This window comes from Notolepis coatsorum, assembly GCF_963971535.1.
Source record: "Notolepis coatsorum genome assembly, chromosome: 13".
In the NCBI taxonomy this organism is placed as follows: domain Eukaryota; kingdom Metazoa; phylum Chordata; class Actinopteri; order Aulopiformes; family Paralepididae; genus Notolepis; species Notolepis coatsorum.
Window position 1 is genome coordinate 55,303,090 of NC_140177.1, and position 23,900 is coordinate 55,326,989.

General features: G+C 42.8%; 1 protein-coding gene across 1 annotated transcript in view; it reads right to left on the reverse strand.

The window, feature by feature from the left end:
* The window catches only part of LOC311238990 (phosphatase and actin regulator 1-like), a gene marked incomplete at its 3' end in the record, with an annotated part of 91,511 nt that extends 87,526 nt beyond the window's left edge, over positions 1-3,985 (reverse strand). The window contains exon 1 of the mRNA XM_084327207.1: positions 3,832-3,985. Within this exon, the coding sequence (XP_084183333.1) occupies positions 3,832-3,970 (139 nt within the window). The 5' untranslated portion in view covers positions 3,971-3,985. The remainder of the gene's footprint in view (positions 1-3,831) is intronic.
* Positions 3,986-23,900: the final 19,915 nt, after the last annotated feature.

A 23,900-nucleotide genomic window follows, 5' to 3' on the forward strand; every position in this document is an offset into this window, starting at 1 on the left:
GAATGTGGGTAGGGATTCACATTCCTTTACAGCTTTGGGTAGGGCGTTCCACATTGATGTGGCATAATTGCGAAACGTGTTTAGTCCCTTGTTTGAGCCGAATCTGTGTTTAACATGATTTGTTGAGCTTCCTCTGGTGTTGTGGTCGTAGTATTCACTGACCTTTGGGAAGTATTTTGACATGTACATGGGTACCTTAGTCGTATAGTGTATCTTGTAGACCAGGCCCATTGCAAGTTGCTGTACTCTGTCGTCTACTCTAGGCCATCCTAGGTTGTCAAAGTGGGCAGGGGTGAGGTGGATTCTAGGGGTAAGGTCAAGTAGAAGTCTGACCAGTTTGTTTTGTGATGTTTGTAATCTTGTTTTTAGCGCCTTTGAGGTGCTTTGGTACCATGAGGTGCAAGCATAGTCGTAGTACCCTTGAATGAGTGCTCCTGCCAGAGTCTTCAGGGTATTCTTGTTTACCAGAGAGGAGATCCGGTACAAGAATCTAGTTCGTTGGTTGACTTTTTTTATTACCTTGGATGCCATTTTGTCACAGGAAAGATTTGCCTCTAGGATGGAACCTAGGTATGTAATTTCATCTTTCCTTGTTACAATATTGTCACCCACTGTAACTGAGAAGCCATCGGTCTTGCTGAGTTTGTTATTTGATCCGAAGATAATGGACTCTGTTTTTCCCAGGTGTAATGATAGTTTGTTATCAGCGAGCCAGGTGCAGATTCTGCCGAGTTCAGAGCTGAGGGTTTTTTCAACCTGTAACTTGTTCTTGTCAGAGACCAGCAGGGCTGAATCGTCCGCAAACAAGAACAAGTTGCAGTCACAAGCTGACGACATGTAATTTGCATAAATGTGTGTCTGTTCTATGCTCCACCTCACGCTCACACAAATCATTCATCAACAGACAATCATACAGAACCAAGCATTTCACTGTAAAGTACATGTATTTTATTGTGACAACTAATAAACAAACTTGAAACTTTGAACAATCACCTTGTTTCTAGTCAACAAGGAAGCTGCTAGCTTTTCGATTTTTTTTTGCCTTTGAAGTCTGTCAAATTGAAATGAAAACACCAAGCCCCATGTTCAAACTTTTTTTTTTTTGTTACAAGGACAATGGGCCTCATTCATGAAGCGATATAAGAACAGATTTCGTTCTTAACTAGCATTTCCTCTTATTTTGTTCTTACCTGGGATTCAGCAATGTTTTCTTATTGTTGCTTTTCTCTCAGGCAAGACCAAATTCTAAGAGTGGTCGAGAGCACGCTTACCCAGATAAGAAACTCTTACCCAGATGAGAAACATTAAAAAAGCCTACCATTCCTAATAATACATCAGATTTATATAGCACTTTTCCTAATGCTCAGACACTTTACAAAACAAACAATACAATACAGTTTTAGTAGATACAAAAAAAATATATATATATAAAAAGGTGAGAGAGGAAGGAGTTCATGGGTTGAAAGCAAACCATTGGTCAATTACCCCCAAATAACCCCCAAATACGACTTTATAAACCCAGAACTTTTCAATAATAATTATTATTATTAAATATAATTATAACTTATTGCGTGCGTTCTTCTTCTGAAATGGATTATATATTGCTGTTAGAACAGTTAGATGCTGGCTGCCCAGGCGTACGCATAGAACGCATATTTACAACATTTCCTCTCCTCTCTTCTCTGCTCGTACAAGTTCTGAGCGCATTCAGGGTTTTAGCCACAGGGACCTTTCAGAGAGAGATGGCAGGTGACAGATCCAGTATTTCCCAACCTATTGGTTCTTGACAAGCGTCGTCAAGTCGTTCAGTATTGACAAAGCCCACTTTGCTGGAACGATTTATTTCGCACTATACAGTACACGGTATACGTATAAGTACAAGTACAAGTCTTTATTTGTCATCAGATCAACACACATGCGATGAGCGACCCACAGGAACACACACACATGCACTGAGTCGCGAGTCGTGAGATGTGTGTGTCATTTTGAGATCAGTCCCAAAACGCTTCCTGTTGAATATATCAGACAGCGATCAGATGCTGAAACTCGGCTATTTTACACCCGCCTCATTCGCCTTATAAGGAGATGGCGGGCGTGTCTGTATGCAAATTATTTTAGCGCGAACGTGCATTTGAATTTAAGAATGAGTGGGATTCATCATGCAACCGACCTGGGTAAGAACCGATTTTGACGTTAAGAATGGCTTGATGAAGGGTGGCTAAGTGGCGCAGTGGGCAAGGCGCTCGCCACTAACGCAGGAGATGCTGGGTTCGAGCCCAGCTCTCTGCGTTGCTTCCGGCTTGGCTGGTCGTTCATACTAATACAATTGGCAGTATTAGGGGTTGGGAAAGCCGGTGGGTGGGGATCGGACGTTGTGGACAGCGACTCCTACAGGTCGGTTGGTGCGCCTGTGCAGCAGAATCAGGAAGTATCGGGGGCAGCGTGAGCCTCCCACGCGTTACTCCTCGCCACTGAGAGATCGCGCTGTGCAGGTGAAAAGATGCGACGGCTGCCTCCTCGTGTACCGGAGGGGACACGTGATGCAAGGCTTCGTCGTGGGAGAAAAATTTGATCAAAAGAAAATAAAAGAATGGCTTGATGAATGTGGAGGTGGCTTTTCTTATTGTTCTCTTAACAGACAGGTAAGCAAGAATATAAGAAAAATAATAAGAGAGTATTGTTGAATGAGGCCCAATGATCTAGCTAAACAGTTTTGAGCATATAGGTGCATGACAGATCTTTTTCGAATAATTAAGAATTGGCGTCCCTGCTCTTATTATTCTTTCAAGAGTGGATAACACAAGTGATGGTGAAGTTAATTTGCCTCGCCAGCCTCCACTGAAAACAGATTTGTCTTTGTTTTGTCGATACAGATTCTAGGTTTTGCGATTACACAGGAAATCCTGCTTCATTCCTTCCCAATTCCCGCCGCATTCTCAAGCCTGCATCGTTACCTTCATGGCATCTGCGGCGCTTGGCACTGAGTTTTTTTTTCAGGAGGTGCGTGTCAAACATCCGAGCGCTACGGTCGCAGATGGCCTCTGTGCTCTCCCGTTTCCGCAGAAGTATAGATTAAGCTTGATAGCTGCATCTGACCCATAAGAACCTGGCTGCCAAAGCATCTCCCCCTGAGTTCAGAGTGTGTGCCAGGCCAACTGAATAAATGCAGCCCCGATCTGAAGGGAGCATGTCCTTCACCTGCCCTTGACCACAACAGAAAGACTGCACGATCAAAAGCAACCTTAAATGTGTCTCACAACCTAAAGCCACAACACTGTACTTTCACGCAAATCAATTTGACATGACTTCAATCGCCTTACAATGTGGAACCTAGAAGCAGCTCCCGCTATGACTGGGGTTGAGGATTAATGCACAGATACGTTTTCCACATGGGGCAGATTCCTTCTTTTTCTCCCCTTCAGTCTCCATCTCCTACATTTGTTATGTTTTAATCTTTTAAGCTGTACAAAAAATAAACAGAAACATCCCAAGAATGTTAATTATTGTGTGAAGTCATATCAAAGACATATCTTATCGCTTGTTCAAACATTCATACTTTTCTTTTAAGCATTTTACCTGCCCCAGCTTACCCTATACAGTTCTGTCAATAACAGGGGCTGCCTTCATTCTATAATGATAATAATAGATCATTCTCTTTGACCAAGCGCAGGTAAAGATGGAGACATGGTATACAATGCCTGGAGCGATGTGGGGCTAAAACCCACTACAGAGACTTATGATTACAGGTATATTTATGACGAAGTGTTGTTATCTTGTGTGTGTACTGTATGTGTACGTGAAAACACAGAAGTCACTGACATAGGCGTGTACCTGCAGAGGTCTGCTTGAACTTCTCGCTCTTCTTCTTCCTCCACTTCCAGGGTTTGAGGAGGCGGCCCAGGGTGGCAAACTTGCTCCTGCGCCGTATGGGTGGCGTGTGGGTGCCGGGGACCAGGGACTCGGACCGCATGGCGGCCAGCCTCTCCACCTCCTCAGCTGTGGGGAAAAAGAAAAAGAGCAGCTTGTTTAGGTTGGTGTGCGGAGGGTTTTAACACAATGGAAGATCGGTCTGGGAAAACTACCGCGGACGCAAGGCAACATTTTCCGAAGATAAATCCTGCACGCCTGAAGCGGAGCCAAGGTTATGTAACCGTTAGGCCTAATGCTACCAGAGCATTAGGTCCCGTCTGAATCTGCGGCCCTGTCTGGATGTTTCACAGGCACGAGAGTCAACAACACAGTGTAACCTCTTCTACCCAAAAATACCCAGAAAAGGTCACTTCAGGTGAAACTAGCCCAGTCCCTATCCACACTGGGTTTTTCTCCTTACTGGCTGGGAAATTAAATGTTTCTGGTTTTCCATCAACATGTGGTTCTTTGCTTCCAACTTTGCAGTATGTAACTTGCTTTATCGCGTAAAGCAGGTGCATAATAATACCAGTCATTATTTTTGTCCTGCTAGATTCTCAGATATGATTTTTTCTATTTTTTTATCAGCTTTTTTCTCTCTTGCATTGGTGACAAGCGCAATCTCCGCTACGCCACCCAGCCGCCCTCAGATATGATTTATTTTTTTGTATTTTATTTTTTTATTATTTTTTAAACAAACATATAAACAAACATGACAACACACGATAAGATATACAAGCATTAGTGCACATCCAATGAAATCACCATGTTAAATGTCTTATACAGGATATACCCCCAATACCTGCTATCTAATACCCTACACACATATGCTCTAGCTCGTACCCCCCCCTCCCGGACCCCCCATTGGATAATCCATCCATTATCCCTCGCTCCTAACCAGACACTACCATTATATGCTAGCTTTTATTTTCTCCACCACTTCTAACCACATTGTCATTTTGGATTCATTGAGACCCAAAATTCTTGCTGTAGATATTTCTTGATAAATCACATCGAGATATGTAATAATCCAGACCTTTCGGCAAATTTTTTCCGGTTGGAACCATTGTGATGCTATCAGCTTTTTAGCCACTGTGGTACCCGATAAAACCAATCTCTTTAGCTGTGGATGTACTGCACACTCAAAAACATCATTCAGCAGTAATACAGAGGGGTGTACAGGTATAATTCAGAGTTAAGAGATTTGATAATTGCTGGGTCACCTCTTTCCAGAATATCTTAACTGGTGGGCAGTCCCAGTACATGTGCATAAATGTCCCCTCGTCCCCATTTGTACATAAGGAGCATTTGGAGTCTTGTTTAAGACCCATTTTTTTCAGTCTTATAGGAGTCAAGTATGTCCTGTGAATATAGTTAAGATTTATTTGTTAGATATGATTTCTTATGATTTTTTTGTGTGCTTCAGGCAGTGAATTCAGCAATGTTGTGAATTCCTCTGAGGTGCAACCATAAAGATTAGAACATAATTTACATATTACAACATAACATATTAGTCAAATCTATGGCAGTGACCTTAACTGATCAAAAAGGAAGATTTACAAAGAAATGCCTATTTTCCATATTGGCAGATACATTCGTTATCCGAATCTTAAAGATTAACTACACAGTCGTGTTGCTGCCCTAGTGATTGACACAGTTCTCACCCTGCTGCACTCTCTGCCCCACCCCAATCGGTGATCGACTGCCTCTCTTTGGAGTCTGCCTACTGAAAGAAAAGGAGGTACTATGCCATCATCGATTGCGGTGAGACTGTTCAGCAGGGAGAAACGATCAAACCACTAGGGCAGCCAAAAAGACCATGTGTTTTCCAAATGGAAAAATCGGCATCGGAGCCAAATAAATCTCCCATCAGTGAAGCCCTGGTGACTGCCAATCAGATAGCATTATGCAGGATGGGCTCGGAGTCTTAACAGTGGGAGGCTGCATCATGCAGATCAGTTTACACTCGCTTGCCAGGAAACACTCAACACATTGCTAAGCACACCGTTAGGGAACCATCCTCCTTCACTCCCTCAATATTCACCAAGGCTTTGACATCAAACGCAAAGTGTTTTCGACATCCCGTTCAAACGCAAACTACTAAATTAATAAAGGGTTTAATTTGTCATACGCTTGATAAACATTGCGGTCCAAAAGGCTGTAAACAGCCTCCCGACCCCAACAGACACGCAAACACACCATCTCTCTGTGACAGAAACCGGGCCCATTTGATCAGAACAGCTGAGAGCAATGATCAAATCAAGCTGGAGACTTTCATTCAAAGGGAAAACAAGGGCACACAAACAAGAACGCAGAACTTCAGAGGAAGTGCAATATGCCAGTGGCAAAACTGAACGTGTCTCCGGAAATGGGCCATGTACTCCCCTGCCCCTAAGTTGCTTATTTTTTTTTTTATCTTTGACTGTGAATAACACCATGCTAAAATTGACCAGACCTGAAAAATCTAAGCAAATGAATAAAGGGAAGATGATTAAACAGAAGGTTTTGTAGATACAGTACTGAATTCTGCCATCCGGACACATGCAATTTGAAATATGATTATAGAATATCAGGCCTTTATTTAAATTACCTTATTATGGCCAAGTCGCACATCTATGGATCGGGCCAAATCTCCCCTTTCCAATGGCAGAATTCAATCTGGATTTAGTATCACCAGGCGTGATTCACAAGTACAGTTACTTTTTTATAATGTAAATTTCTCCAACATTTTTCATCAGATTGCAACAATGTTTTTTGCTAGACGTTCACAGAAAGGTAGAGAAACTAACTGTGTTCTGTATTATGGCAATAACGTTCAGGTTTGTGGGAGATAATCCAGAAAAATAAGAGAAATAAAAAAGTTAATCCAGAAGTCAGATGATTGACAGGGGCTGGCGTGAGCTGGGTAGAAATTCGAAAGTCCATCAAAAGCCCTGGGTCTCTTCCTTCAAAAGACTACACTCACTTTTGGCTGCGCCTCTTCCTCCCATCAGTTGCGCTGCGCCGGTTTGCGACTCAATGCCCTGAGATTTCTATAATCATATATTTCACTAATAACAGTACAATTAAGAGATGTTCCGATACCATTTTTTCCTTTCCGATCCGATTCCGATACCCGAGATTTGGGTATCGGCCTATACCGAGTACTGATCCGATAAAAAAATTAAAATGTATATGAATTATAAAACTTTATTTTAAAAAAAATTACAGATACTGTTTTATACTGTTTTTAAGTAATAACTAGAAAGTAATGGTATTTATTCAACAACCGGTGATTGTATAGATTCGTATAATTAATTGACAACTGTGCTCAATGAGTTAGGGCATTTGCCATGTTGTATGGCAAAACACATCATGGGAATACTAGCTTGTAGTGATTAGACATAATTCACCCACGGAACTGTTGTTGGGACATCCGGGTTGTACAGTAGGTGGCGGTATGCGCCTTTCTGTGGTTGTGACCCGCCATTAACCCCCATAGAAGAAGAAGAAGTTGTTGGGACATTGTACGTTGGACGTTATACGTTGTTGCTATCCTGAAGGCACCGGTTCAGTTAGCTAGTAACGAGACAGGTGTATGTTGTGAATTTTAATCCACAATAAATATTCAACATTCTCTTTTGAGACTCCACCTCAGACTCTTATCCTTTGGCACTTGGAACTTGCTGTACTTTGCTTGCAGGTCTGCAGCCATTATTGCTGGATTATGAATAGCCCCAACTTAAGCCAAGGTACCGTTATCAAGCTAAGCTAGCTGACCTAGCTCGTCTTCCCCGCAAGGTTTTCACATTGACATTTGATAATGTTAGTCAGCTAACGCTAGTCAGTAGCTACTTGGCTTAAATACGATTAGCCGTGGGTGCATTATTGTTGATAGACGGACAGTGTCAGGTCCTGGAGAAAGGACAGGCGATCATCTGATTTGATGTAACGTTAAAGCGGATGTTGTTCCAACTAGCTAGCTTTTCAGCTAATGCTATAATAAAAACAGCAAGCGAAACACATCCGAGCTCCCCGTCACACCGCTCTGTCGGGACAATGGAATTTAAGAAAGTGTATCTGCTGTTAAAATGACAAACACCATTGACACTTTAATTCACGGTCGATTAAAAACACGTTCATTTTATAATCCTCACTCTCCGCAGGAGATAAATGACGTCATATGGGATCGGAGGCTAGACTTGACGTGTACTCGCCGATACCGATACCAGCATTTTAGGCTGTATCGGAGGCATTTCCGATACTGGTATCGGTGTTGGAACAACTCATTGGTAAACAAACGTAATGCTGAAAATATACACTTTGACTGCTGTTTTGACAGGGTTAGGGTCTTTACTCTTGGCTACATTTGAAAAGAAAACGCAACATTACTTCATACATTCTGTAGAGATGGATTTATGGCCTGATGTCTAGGGCTGGGCGATATGGCCTAAATATGATATCACGATATTTTCTGACCTTTCGGCGATACACGATACGCATCACGATGTTTTTCTTTTTTTCCCCAAACAATTCATTATGAGGCTTACCAAGACAGTATTTGAGTTTGCAAGCTAACATTAAAGACAAAATAAAATACCCATGCATTTAGCATTTTTATATTATATATTAGATTTAGATTATTGGATTATTAGATTATATATTGCATATATTTAGCAATGAGATATTATATGATTTAGATATGAAATATGATGAATTGAAAATGGGGGACCCTGATGTAAACAAGACGAAAGTCTTTCTCTGGTCTGCATCCTCCAGTCCACTGTTGACTGTTGTTGTATTGAGCTGTACTGTATTGTACCTATGCTGCAATCTGTTAATAACGTTTATATTCATTCAGTCGGCAAACAGAATCATTTTGATTGACAGTCGCGTCTGCCAATTACGTCACATCGCTTGCACCCGCCCTGCTGTTCTTAGCACCAATCGGCAAGCGCGTATTCATTTTTTACTTCCGCCATTGGAGAGCTCAATGAAAACAACAATGGCAGCGGTAGCTCGCCGCGGCCGACGTTTAGCTTTTAGCTCTGCAGAATGACTAAACGACTGGAGGCATAATGATTTTACTGCAACGGATGTTATAATAAAAGCCTTTCCATACATCTGTCTGATTGAAAACGTTATTAACAGACCGCAGAATGGGCACAACGGAGTCAGCACGGGCTGAGATATGAACGGCTAATGCTTGCTATATCTAGGTCGACCTCGGTCGTTGCTATGTAAATACGCTGATGTTATTGAAAGTGTAACTATATAACGTCAATGCCACAAAACGAATGCCTTTGTTATCATAAGTAGTAACTTTTGATGCAGTAGTGTGTGTGTGGGGCGGCGCTGTTCAAAAGTGTCAACGTGTGGACCAGATTGACGCAACACAAGCCTCTTGGGCAAAACATCACGATATCCACGATACGTTTAAAAAGTGTATCGTTAATGAACTGTACCCGATATTTATATAATATCGTCATATCGCACAGCCCTACTGATGTCATTTGCGGTCCAGTACCGGACCGCTCAGGCTTAAGAGGTTAACCCTGTGAGGCCCAAGTAAAAAAGACATTAGCAACATCAGAGGCCAGAGGGTGGGACCTATAAACACATGAAGGGTGCTGTGACTGAAAAAAAGGTTGAGAAACGCTGGTATACATGGTGTGGCTCTTTGTGGTACCACAGTAATTTTTGTGGCTCTTAGTCTCTGACTGGTTGGCCACCCCTGCTCTACAGTAACAACAATCCCAAGGCTTCTCAGTTGAATAGGCTTAATCATCCCTGGACATAAATCACACAGCGGGCGTTTTAAAATCGTATGCCGTGCTCAGGTTGGGATTCCTTATGCCATGCTCAGGTTGGGAAAGGAATCCCAACCTGAGTCTGACATAAGAGCAAAATGGCCGCCATGTGAATATGATCAATAGTGCTGAAACTACAGTAAGTGTGGCCAGACGAGTGGTAAAAGAAAATGGAGAAGAGGCAACAAACTGTAGTAACTCCAACGCACATCAGAGACGACTCCACTTCGAAACTCTGCATGTCACCGCAGTGCATCAGATCCTCACCACTAACATGCAGCCAGACATCACAATGGCATTCAGAATATCCACAAAACCAGAGTGTCTGGGGTATTACGGCTTCAACCCAGCAATGTCCACCACGACAGATCATTTTGTGTGAAGCCTAGGTGATAACTCAAATCGTTTTTTTATTATTGAATCTGTTCAAATTTGCCGTCAACATTCATGGCATCTAGGGGAAGAACCAAATTTAACCAAGTTAGTCGTATAGTCAATAGTACCCAGAGATGGGGCGCCCCAGTGGCGAACCACATAGCGCGCTCAGCCGCGACACGGGCTACCCGGGTTCGATTCCCGAACCCGTCGTTATTTCCCCGAATGTCTTCCCCCCTGTCTCCCATTCCTCCTCTGTCTCTCCCTACTGGACTGCCCAGTAGAAATAAAGCGATAAAACGCCAAAAAATAAATCTTTAAAAAAAAAATAGTACCCAGAGATGCTTCCATATTGTATTTTCTGCCATTTCGATCGATTTCTATCTTTTTTTTTTTTTACTACCCATAGGCTGTTCACCCGATTCTCCTGCCATCTAGGGGCCAACATCTTCAAATATATGATTTAGCCTAAATACAGTTGATAGGCCAAACCATATGACCGCCAGATCCTACATCTTTTAGAAACATGTGCTAAATAGGAAGTTGTGAATGCTTTGTCCAATTTCCAACAAACCGGACAGACATTTTTGCAGTACAATTGCAAGGAGGCCTAAAAATGTCAACTACTACTCAATGGCTTGTCCAATTATATGACAAAAATTGACACGTATCGGTATCATCCCTTGTGCCATCCTGCTGCTGCCATTTTTACTTCATGTTCATTACATCTCCTTTGTGGCATTTAGGAACATCCATGTTTAAATGCTGTATGTAATACGTTTGGTATGCCAAACCATTTGACCAAATTGAGGGCATGGTCAAAATGTCTCACTGAGGACATTGGGGACATTTGGGGGATTCTGCTGTTGTCCGCCGACAGGCAGCATAATTATGTTTAGTTGAATGAGTAGAATAGAATAGAAATACTTTATTTATCCCAGAGGAAATTCAGCACTACAAATCGCTCACAGTAAACATTTAGGTAGTCAGAAACAAAAGTCACGAATAAGAATAAAAATAAGAATAAAAAATGTATTATAAAATACGGTCCTGGATATACATTATGTATATACATTCTAAAATATTAAATATGCAGCCAAAAATATACAGAGATATACAGTGAGTAAGTGTACTAAGTGTAAAAATGTTGATTTTAAAAGTAAAAGTCCAGATAGATTATGCCAGATAGTACTGTCACCCAGCTACATTATCACGTTCACAAACACGAGGGCTGGCATCATGGACGCATCGCTCAGCAGGCCGCCCCAGGGCATGGCATCTATGATATAGGATGATATGTGAGAGGACCCAAAACGGACTGGAATGTAGCAGAAAACCAGTGACACAGTGATTTAAAAAAAGGCTCCGGCGCCTCACAGCACAGCCAAGCCAACCATCTTAGGAATCCTGCCACCACCACACTGCTCTATAAATAGCTGCACAGACAGTCGATGCTAATTGAATCCAGTAGAGTTTCAAATGACTTCATTAAGTGAAGAAGTACAAGACAGAAAGACAGAAAGACAAAGCCAGGAGCTGAGCAACACGCATCGAGGCGAATAACTGAATATAGCTGCCAGTTGAACATTTGTGCAGATAAGATGGTGTAGAAGGACGGCAGGAGACTGACACACGTCCATGAAAGAGAATACTGGAGCAGCTCTTCCCCAAACAAGCTGTCCTTGATATTGGTTAAATCCAAGATATTTAGTAGCTATGTGACCATTAGGCCCATTTATCAATAACTATGTGTAAAAGGTTTATTGTTGATTAAGAAATACTTTGCAACAATGGACTTATAGCACAAAATAAGCCTGCCAATTGTTTCCAATGACAGTTGGAAACGTGTCGTGGGAGTTAGCGAGGAGTATAAGCAGCCCATTGTATTGCTACACGTAGGTGGCACAATAAAAATGTGTGACAGACTGATATCAGTTGACCAATATTGGTTTGTACCAATATACCAAGATTCCGCCGATGGGTCTGGTTCATTAGCCATCTATACAGGCTCTAGCGGGCAATTTTATTAATGTTATTAAGCTAGCACAAAGATTAGTGGCATCATATAAAGCTGGAGACCTTGAGGAATCCATAGATACCAGCCAGACATGCTTGTTAGCTAAATGTGGATGTGGGGAATGAACGTGGCCATGGGGTCCCTTTACCTCAAGATATCCGAATGAGATGGGGTCTTTGAAACCACTAACATCTCCTCTTTACAGCCACACTCACCTTATGCTTGTCCCATTGAGATGTAGTCCAAACCATGCCGTTTGTTTGCAGGCAGTACAAGTTTGTTCAACTGTAAAATATTGCACCTACAGTAAAGAAAGGCTACATATCTTCGTCACAACTCTTTGATAACACAATTTGAGGGATTCTGAAAGGGGGACAAGATGTGTGCAATTAAATATTGGTTGATATGGGAATCTTTTTTATTAAATGTTTTTCCCAAATATCGGTATTGGCCCCAAAAATCCAGTTTATCAGTCTAGCTCTAATAAAAACCCTTGAATTATAATCTCATTTTAAGTGGGAATTTGTTTGATAGTTCATATCCAAAAGGTCCCCAATACAAATCTTGAGGTGTGTTTAAAACAGCTTATGAGAGCCAATATTTTTACATTAAGGGCATTAGTGTAAGCATATGTGTGTTTGTGTGTGTACCTGATGACCACATCGGTAATGTTTTATACATCCTCAGATCTCAATGGACTCATCCATATCCAGCCATGCAGTGCTGAAGTAGAAGCACACTGCCAAGACAACTAGGACCCTTTCCAGAGCAGGAAAACCTGCCTACCTGTCTGTAATATCAATGTGTTCACTGTGATCCTGACAAGCAGCAGGATAACTCTGGCTGGTGAGAGGGGCCTCGGTTGTCGGAGAACAAGTGTTTACTAGTTTATATATTTTTTCTCTCTCTCTTTCCCCCTTTTGTTGGGTTGCGGATCATTTTGGTCCTGAGATCTGGGTTCACTGTCAGTCCTATTCGCCATCAGCTCCAACATCTGATTCAGTTTCAAAATGGCTCCTAATGATGTGATATTATGGAATATAGTTGTACTGCATGGTCCTATGTTTGTTTGTGGTTAAATAATGATATATAAAAAAAAAAAAAAAAAAAAAAAAAAAAAGCTTCTAGCAGTGGGGGCAATATTTTCCAGATATAGAGGGTCATTGCTGCTGTGTGAATGCAGGAAATATTGGTATAGAGTTCAGGCTTCACTTGAAAGAGAAATTAGGAAAATTCCTTGAAACAATTGAAGTAGGGCTCTCGGAATCAATTTCAATATTAGAATTGGGGGACGTTTTTTTTAAAAGAATATTTTAAATGGTTTGACCAGGAGCAACTGGCAGTAACGTGTAAATAAATAATAATTAAAATAAAAACATCACTGATATGAGATTAACTGAAAACTCAACACTGATTTATAATTATGAATGATGATTTAAAAGGAATGCAAGCCAATAAATGGTGTTACAAAGCATAGCCCAATGATTGTTTCCTATTGGTATCACCCCTATAGCAAATGCACTTGTTAATTGTATGCCTGCTTTGATGTGGTAGTGATGTGCAAGTTACCATTGCTATAGTCGAATATATTCTTGGGGACAACTGATAGCCAGCCCTAATTTGAAGTCACGTATTGGATGGTTCAAATTGAAAGGTCTCTTCCTAGCACTTAGCTATTGATTACAGTCACCTGTTTGCCTACCACGATGCAGTGAGGTGAAATGGAAAATGGTTCGGAAATCTTGACAGCATAATAGTCCAACAAATGTACCATAGCCTACAGATTTAGTATGGCCATAATAAGAACTTCTTCGCCCCCTCAGTGGGTGATGATTGTTATGCTCAGTCGCTCAGTCACACGCCTACCATCATCATCCACAAGTACAACAGATAATAATAGCGTTAGTCCACAAAAGCCTAAACATACAGCGACCTCTGATACAATAGCAGTTCCCAGAGCAACCTCGGTGACTCATTGTCATTTCGCACTATAACCTATTTGCATCGGCAGGCCTCTATCGAATTATTTAAATATCCCACATTAGGCCAACACACAGGCAGCGGGGAATTAATAACACACGCAATTATCATAGGAAACGAAACGCAATAAAGCAACATTTTGGATGGTAATGAAATGAATAGAACGTGTACTGTAACAGCCGTGTGGCCAAGCAATAGCCAGGCATATGTAACAGTCAGAGTATACCCTTCATGGCAATGCAGAACAGATCTATGGGCGAAAGCACAGAAGGCTGAAGCCTATACTCACCATCCTGTGTATCGTTCCCGCGGCTGCAGTTGCTGCAAATGTGCTTTATTTCTTTCCCGATGTGACAGTGGATCGTAAAGGGCATGTTATTGTTGTGGTGCTGATGCTTGTTCTGTTCCTTCTTGTGGCTGAGGGACATCATTTTCACCAGGCTGAACGTCTTCTTCTTGGATTTCTCCACTGCCACGGGCGTGTGTTCCCTGCACCCCGTTGTAAACCAAGTCCCGTGCATGATGGTGGGTGTGGGGTCCACCATCGGGTAATTGACGGTCTTGAACATAGATACAACGGATTCGTGTCTCTCAAAATGCGATACACGGGGTGGTGGGGACATCGGTTGAATCCTCTTCCAATACTCTTCTTGCAGCGATTCCAAAAGATGCCTGTACTGTACCTCTCCCCGCTCTTGCTGTAAATCCACACCTGAGATTTCAACCTCACAATCCTCTGGCTACTTGGCTGCGCGTAGCCTGGTGTCAGCAACACTGCGCGCAGTCTAGTGCGCTACAGTCCAGTGCGCTACAGTAAAAGAATAGACGCGTCCAGTGCGCTCAGTCTAGTGGTGCGCTACAGTCCAGTGCGCTACAGTAAAAGAATAGACGCGTCCAGTGCGCTCAGTCCAGTGCGCTACAGTAAAATAATAGACGCGTCCAGTGCGCTCAGTCCAGTGCGCTACAGTAAAATAATAGACGCGTCCAGTGCGCTCAGTCCAGTGCGCTACAGTAAAAGAATAGACGCGTCCAGTGCGCTACAGTAAAAGAATAGACGCGTCCAGTGCGCTCAGTCTAGTGCGCTACAGTCCAGTGCGCTACAGTCCAGTGTTCTCAGTCTAGTGCGCTACAGTCCAGTGCGCTCAGTCTAGTGCGCTACAGTCCAGTGCGCTCAGTCTAGTGCGCTACAGTCCAGTGCGCTACAGTCCAGTGTTCTCAGTCTAGTGCGCTACAGTCCAGTGCGCTCAGTCTAGTGCGCTACAGTCCAGTGCGCTCAGTCTAGTGCGCTACAGTGCACGCTCACAGTCTAGAGCGCTCACAGTCCAGTGCGCGCTCATGACACAGTCCAGTGCGCTACAGTCCAGTGCGCGCTCACAGTCCAGTGCGCACTCACAGTCTAGTGCGCTCACAGTCCAGTGCGCACTCATGACACAGTCCAGTGCGCTACAGTCCAGCGCGCGCTCACAGTCCAGTGCGCACTCACAGTCTAGTGCGCTCACAGTCCAGTGCGCACTCATGACACAGTCCAGTGCGCTACAGTCCAGTGCGCGCTCACAGTCCAGTGTGCGCTCACAGTCCAGTGCTCTCTCAGTCCAGTCTAGTGCGCTCACAGTCCAGTGCGCTCACAGTCCAGTGCGCTCACAGTCTAGTGCGCGCTCACAGTCCAGTGCGCGCTCACAGTCCAGTGCGCTCACAGTCTAGTGCACGCTCACAGTCCAGTGCGTGCTCTCAGTCCAGTGCACGCTCACAGTCCAGTGCGCTCACAGTCTAGTGCGCTCACAGTCCAGTGCGCTCACAGTCCAGTGCACGCTCACAGTCCAGTGCACACAGCGACCAGATCAGAAACTAGACTGGGTGGACTGGATACTTAGCATTCCCATCGTCCCAATTTTGCAGTTGGTTAGCTAATCCGCGATTAGTGCTGAAAAAATTTGGAAGCATATGATTGGCTACACCGTGCACTGCACTCATTCGTAATAGGCTATAGCTATAGTGTATGTATCCTACGGAGAAAAGAGATGCTCGTGGTCTGATGACGACGATGCAAACATCCCGACCCCGGGGCCGGGTCGCTTACATTAGGCAAGTAACCCAAAACACATCCCCAATTGTCAGTGTGAAGTGAACCAGCGAAACAAATAATATTATGTGCACAATCATGGCCAACATCAACAGTGCGTCTTTGGGCGCTTCCACGTTGTTTTGTTTTTGAATCAGCGACCAAGCAGTTATATAAAGTCGGTCTGAATGTATCAGTTCGTCGTCTCAAATAATGTAAAAGCATTTTACTCCTCCCAGAGTTTTATCAACCAGGGTCATGGTTGACGCCTCAAATCAAGCCGCTTAGTCGGGAATGGTGTGGGAATAATTGTGTGGGACAATTTCCCCTTAGAAATTAATGGCGAGGTGTTCAAAACTTAGTGGCAGTTTGTATTCTAACTTTTTGAACACGTTTTCTAAATCCATATCACCTATAACTCACCACAGCTCCTACAATTTTTCCCACGAACTAGGATGTATTTATTTTTTACATCAAAACGTTTACCAAACGTTGAAAGCTTCACTTTTGCATCATTCATTTTGGTCTAGACTCTAGTGTGCAGGCAGGTGCAGCTAATCAACCCAGGGCACAGGGGTCACATGCACATTAGGACACAGAAACGGTCATTCCCATTATTTTGCAGCATTTGCCGCCATCTTTGCTTTGTAGCCATGAATCAAGCATTCAAAACACGAAAACGATAGCGTTTACAGGTAAAAAATTAAACATAAAACAGGTAATCATGAGTATATAATTCCAATAATGTATTATGTCTGTTGTTGACTATTTTGGCTTTGTAACGTCATCCTCTCAGCTCCGCAGTGTTTACACAAGACTGGTCTTCAAATGCCAAGACATATGGGTACTGTAGTACAGTAGTTACCATGGAAATGAGTAAAGATTCCGAGTCAGCATTGCCTGCGGCTTGGGCCAGTCGTCATACTATCTCAATTGGCAGAGGTAGCGGTGGAAAGTCGATGGGTGGGGATTGGAGGTTGTGGACAGCGACTCCTACAGGTCGGTTGGGTGACGCCTGTACAGCACGCGTTACTCCTCGCCACTGAGAGTCCGCGCTGTCTGGTGAAAAGATGCGACAGGCTGCCTCCTCGTGTACCGGAGGGGACATGTGATGCAAGGCTTCTATCCTCACTACAGCCGACCAGTGGGAGGCATGGTCTAGCAACGTTCAAGACAGGGGAGGGGAGAATTTGAGGGGAGAATTGGCAATGCGAAATTGGGATGGGAGAAAAATAGAAAATAAGGAGAAAAAGTGGATCAAAATAAAGAAATTAGTAAGGTTCAATTGCATTACACACAGCCAAAAACACCTCTCCCGGAGTTTTAAGATAGGCTAGTGGTCTGTATTCACTTCCATTTATTTGTGCAAAACTATAGGCTAGCTTGCAGCCGGATAGCTTTCTACTGAACTCACAGAGAGGAAATTGGTATCCATCTTCTTGTCTGACTCTGGAGAAGACGGTAAGTGCATTTTTCACAATGTTGCCATGTTCCGTTAAGCCCCTCTAATCAGTTTCTAGGGACGCCACTGTATGCAATTGACCTATCTCAAACCCTGCCCTTTTCTTGATCCTCCAATCACGATTGTTGCTTGGGTCAAGAAAAGAGGGCAGGGCTTGAGATAGGTCAATCGGTTAAACAGTCGTTTTTACCCAGTGATCAAAATCAGTGATACATGTGAACTATAGGGCAGCCCCAACCCACAACACAAAAATAAGAAATAGGAATGTAGACATGTTTTCTTCTTGTTGACTGACTCAGCTCTTGATACAACACAAACTGTAATATGATTTATCTTCTTTTTTTTGCTTTAAAGTGAAACAAGACCTTTGGTATATTCAGATTTATAATAGATTAAGAACGTTCCAAAAAACATTTTCCATTTACACATCAGAATATCAGAAGAATATATATATATAAATCACAGATTGGGGCTTTAAAACAGGGTTCAGGCAATTACAGCATCCACTGGTTGTCGTGCATAATATAGCAAATGCTAAACTCCACTTGCCAGCCAACTGATCCCCAAAGTTATTGCAGACATTTAGAGGTAATTGCTGGCATTAAATGCACGCTTAATGAGGTGTTCATCATAGGAGGGTATTGGACCCTGTGGCATCCCTGATCATGTTTCGGAAAGAACAATCCAAAGGGGTGGGTGTGTGTCTCTTTGATGTTCTCTCAATGGGCTGACACTTATTCCGGGGACATCAAAGCTCTCTCTGGAATGAGGGACGGAGGCGCTTGATTTACTCTCACCATGCTGCGATGCTGTTGTCGCCCTTGGCCAGCGCTTTTTCCATTACAACGTCTCACCGTCTTGCATTGGCATGAGTTATAGGTTTGGAAACTGGCAAAAAAAGAACTTATTTTCATAGAACTGAAGCCATTTTTGCCACAGAGTCAGAGGTGAACTGATGGAGAGGAGGCCTGAGTGGTGCTTTGGGTCGATATGTTGCAGCAATGTGTGTGTGTGTGTGTGTGTGTGTGTGTGTGTGTGTGTGTGTGTGTGTGTGTGTGTGTGTGTGTGTGTGTGTGTGTGTGTGTGTGTGTGTGTGTGTGTGTGTGTGTGTGTGTGTGTGTGTGTGTGTGTGTGTGTGTGTGTGTGTGTGTGTGTGTGTGTGTGTTAGGGCTGGGCGATTAATCAAATTTCAATTATGATTTTGGCCTCCCACGATCATGAAAACAAGATAATTGAGATGAAACGATGATTGTGCCACATGCCATGTTGCTCTCAGATTGTCTTGTGTTGTAAACGCAGCGCACCCTTCCTTCACAGCGGTGCGCTCTGCCTAAACAGTAGTTTCAGCTCGTGTTGAGAGGGAGGAGGGAGCCACGGCACGTTTCACCAGTTATTTTTAAATTGATTGATTGATTGATTGATTGATTGATTGATTGATTGATTGAAAACTTTATTAACAGATTGCAGAATGGGTACAGTACAGTACAGCTCAATACATACAATTGTTAAGGGGATGCAGACCAGAGAAAGACTTTCGTCTTGTTTACATCAGGGTCCCCCATTTTCAATTCATCATAACATATAGACATACATGACATACAGATGGCAGTACTGCTACATCTATACATTTATGACATACCAGATTTGCAAATACAGTACTGTTTGTGATACGAAAAGAGTCCAGAAAAGAGAGTATATACATTTGACGTAGAAACTGTACATTGGAGGAGGTTGGGTAGGTGGGGGGGGGGGGGGGGGGGGGGTGGGGGGGACTGTACATTGGAGGTGGGTGAGTGGGTGGGGGGGGGGTGGGGGGGTAGGAGGGGTGGGGGGGGGACACTGTACAACTGTACAAGCAAAACTGTACATTGGAATATTGACAAGACCATACTTGGTAATTTACTGTACATTGGAGGGGGTTGTGTTAGGACATTTACAGGGGCCAGTTTCGAATTGCAGTCTCCCGTAGGTGTTTTTTGAGAGTGGTTTTGAAAGTGGGTAGTGATTCACATTCCTTTACAGCTTTGGGTAGGGCGTTCCACATTGATGTGGCATAATTGCGAAACGTGTTTAGTCCCTTGTTTGAGCCGAATCTGGGTTTAACATGATTTGTGGAGCTCCCTCTGGTGTTGTGATCGTGGTATTCACTGACCTTTGGGAAGTATTTTGACTGGTGGGTACCTTGGTCGTGTAGTGTATCTTGTAGACCAGACCCATTGCAAGTTGCTGTACTCTGTCGTCTACTCTAAGCCATCCTAGGTTGTCAAAGTGGGCAGGGGTGAGGTGGGTTCTAGGAGTAAGGTCAAGCAGTAGTCTGACCAGTTTGTTTTGAGATGTTTGTAATTTTGTTTTTAGTGCCTTTGAGGTGCTTTGGTACCATGAGGTGCAAGCATAGTCGTAGTACCCTTGAATGAGTGCTCCTGCCAGATCTTCAGGGTATTCTTGTTTACCAGTGAGGAGATCCAGTACAAGAATCGAGTTCGTTGGTTGACTTTTTTTCTATTACATTGGATGCCATTTTGTCACAGGAAAGATTTGCCTCTAGGATGGAACCCAGGTAGGTAATATCTTCTTTCCTTGTGACAATATTGTCACCCACTGTAACTGAGAAGCCGTCGGTCTTGCTGAGTTTGTTATTTGACCCGAAGAGAATTGGACTCTGTTTTGCCCATGTGTAATGATAGTTTGTTATCAGCGAGCCATATGCAGATTTTGCCTTTCTGAGCTGAGGGTTTTTTCAACCTGTAACTTGTTCTTGTTGGAGACCAGCAGGGCTGAGTCGTCCGCAAATAGGAACAAGTTGCAGTCACAAGCTGACGACATGTAATTTGCATAAATTAGGAACAGTAGCGGACCTAGTATGTTTCCTTGTGAAACACCACAGCTCACTGTGAGGGGGGGGATAGGGTACCGTTTACCTCCACCATCTGCTCTCTCCCCTCCAGGTAGGATTGCATCCAGCTCACTGATAGACTATCAAAACCAATTGCTTTTAGCTTATCAATCAGAATGGTGTGATTGACAGTGTCGAAGGCCTTTTGTAGGTCCAGCATGACCATGCCGCAGTATTTGCCCGCGTCCACCTCTTGTTTGATGTGGTCGTTTAAATAGAGAAGGCATGTGTCAGTGGAGTGGGATGTTCTGAAGCCAAATGTCTTTGGTAACTTGTAGAAGACGACAGAAAGGCAGCCTTTGGTCGAGAAGAAAGGTCAAACTAATTCAGTCGTCGTCATGTGATGTTCTCAAATCAGTAATCATGTTTATTAATCAGGATTTCAATATCAAATCAAAATAATCGTGATAAGTGTGTCTGTGTGTGCGTAAAGAGAGTGAGGAAAAAGGAGAGAGAGAGATCATGACAGACTAATGTCTTTCTGCACCCAGTAGTTTGTTTCACCAGGACAGTGACTGACAGCCTATACAGTATGTCACAGTGAGCTGCAGACCCGATTTTGGTAGATTTTTTTTGTCAAATCAATTGTGCAATAGTCACTTTTGGTGAGTTGTTTCTATACAATTCAGTTATATGACATTTAGGTATGACACAGGACTACACAAGCATTTTTAGTATAGAAATGTGTCAACAGACTAAAGCAGGGAACCACAATATTTTGCATATGAATTATGCAGAATGTAATATCATAACTGTCTATTACTTTTCTTGCAATTGAGCCAATTTTCCTTAGGTACGGTTTTGAGGTGTGTGTTCAACAGAATGTAGTATCAAAAACACATTCACAAAAAGTATGGGTTACTGAATGCTGAACTGCACTATTATAATCACTAAGCCAGACCTTACCTGTGTCCCTGTATCACTTGTCTCTGCTGCCCTTTGATAAAAAAACGTCCCTATGTCCATTTTCCTTATTTTTTGGGCATATTTCAGTTAGTTACAGTAAAAGTCACCTAGTAAAAGTGAGATAATTGACTATATCAAAACATGCTAGGGCTGTACCGAATAGTTCGAAGCTTCGTTCATAATGTTGACATTCGAATTCTAAATCAACATAAAAAATTGTAAAAAAAAAAAAAAAGAAAAAAAATTACATTTTATTTGCCAAGGTATGGCGAGTGCCATACCTTGCCATACCAAATGGACGCCCCTGACCACATCCATATGAGGACGTATGGCCTCATGTGATGCAGCAGAGTCATGTCACTTGGCTCCATTCATGATGAAAAGGGGGACATTATTATGTATCGATTCCTCCCCTGAGCAAACCAGCAGTTTGTCTCTAGCCTTTCTTGAGAGAGAAAAATGAGAGAGGGAGATGTGTTGTGGTGGGGATGGCTGGTTTGAGCAGCCACACCTGCCCCTGGGTCAAGATAATTAGACCTGGGTGCAGCAGGGGTGGTTGCGCACTTGTTGTGCATTGAGGTAAGCAATGTGCACAGGTTGAACCCCCCCCCCCCCCACACACACACACACACAGGAGAGAGCTCCTGGCAGGACAAGTCTCCATCTGCTCTGGCTTGTAACATCTTGCCACCGCTCTTGAATAAACTGCTCTGCCATTACGATCGCCCCCTGTGTCGGACGGAGCACCTAGAACAACCACATGTGGCAGGCACCACTTTTTTGACTTTTTCAGAATCGGAATAATAATAATAATAATAACTTTATTTGTATAGCACCTTTCATACGGGGGATTGCATAAAAAACAAGCAGCAAGAGCAAAGCATAAAGTAGGATAAAATAATGCAGATATATGAATCAAATCATGTCAGAACCTCACGTTCCAATAGGCTTCTGTAATCTGTTACGAAACATGATAAAGGTCAGAGGTCACTACCCAGCGGATAGTGGGGCGTAGAGAATCAGAATCAGAAAGGTCTTTATTGCCAAGTAGTTTGCACTTACAAGGAATTTGATTTTTTTTTGTGCGACATTAACAGACAGACAATTAAGGTAGAATAAAATAAAGGGCATAATAAAATAAATTGGAATATAAACTAAGTTAGAATAAAAGTACAATAGAATAGAATTATACAATTTAAATAAAATAGGCCAGGGCTGTACAATTGTGCACAATGTAGTCGAGTATACACTAATTAGAATAACAATACAGTGGGATGGAATATTTAACAGGGCTGTGCAATTGAGCAGTATTGTGGAAAAAGTATGAACAGTGAAGTATGAACAGTTTGAGTGTGTATACAAATATATAGTCCAGGAAGGGTGTGTTAATGTAACACAGTGGGGGGTGTACTTTATACAGGGAGGCTACATAGTTACGTCTGGGTCCTTATTAAAGGAGCACTTCACCCACATAGTATGAAGTCTAGTTTATTTTCATGCACGCCTCCGCAGTGAATGTAGAACCCCAAAAACAGTCATACTTGATGAATTGAAGTTACTGGAGACTAAGTTTAACAACAGCAAAGCTATATCAAATCATCGGCTGACAAACACTCAAACACATCTTGCAGTATAGTCCAAGTCTCCTTTATCCAGTCGTATGCACAACACTCGCTAAACACCTGCTAACTAAAACATTTCCTGTTAAACGGTCTCATGCACATTATGTGTAACATGCCTGAGCAAGCTTGTGTGTTTGTACTCTGCCCTGTGCATTCAATTGAAATCCTGCCAGCTCCCTGCCCCTATACAAGGCCTGTCCTGTAAGGATTTGTATAGTCGACTTTGATTGGCCAAAATTTGCGGATAGTCGACTGGCAGAATGCAAAAAAAGAAAAGAAAATTATATCATTCCATTTGGGCTGTGGGGGGTGCTTAATGTCTGAAGGAGTCGACTGAAGGCTTCTTGTCCTCTGCAAAAGCATGCAATTAGTCCACTGATGGATACATCTTGATATTTGTCTAGTGTGTTCATTAGATGGGTGAAATCCTCTTTCAGTGCCTCTGTGCCCGTTTTCTTAGGCAGTTAGCCTCTCTGGTATGCACGCCATTAGCGTTAGCCACGCGTTTAGGCCTCTTTGCTTTTGGAAAGAATGATACAAAAAATATATATATTATACTTAAATTTTTTTGCATTCAACTAAGAGGTTGGCAGTCAACTACGGCTCCTTTCGATCGATTAGTCGACTATTCATCCCCTATACCCAGTAACTAGAGAGCAGAGTTCCACTCTGCATTTACACCTGCACACAAAGCATAAAGGGAGAATTGTAATCGTGTGTGTGTTTTTTGTCCCAATAGCTCCCACATTTTCTATCCAATGTGGTATGACGGATAGATTGATAGTCTGCCAAGGACCTGCACTATTGTATTTCATTCAGATCGGTCAAAGATCAAGAACATAACCAAGGTTACCCATTGGTAAGGGCAAGGGCCAAGATGGCGTTCCA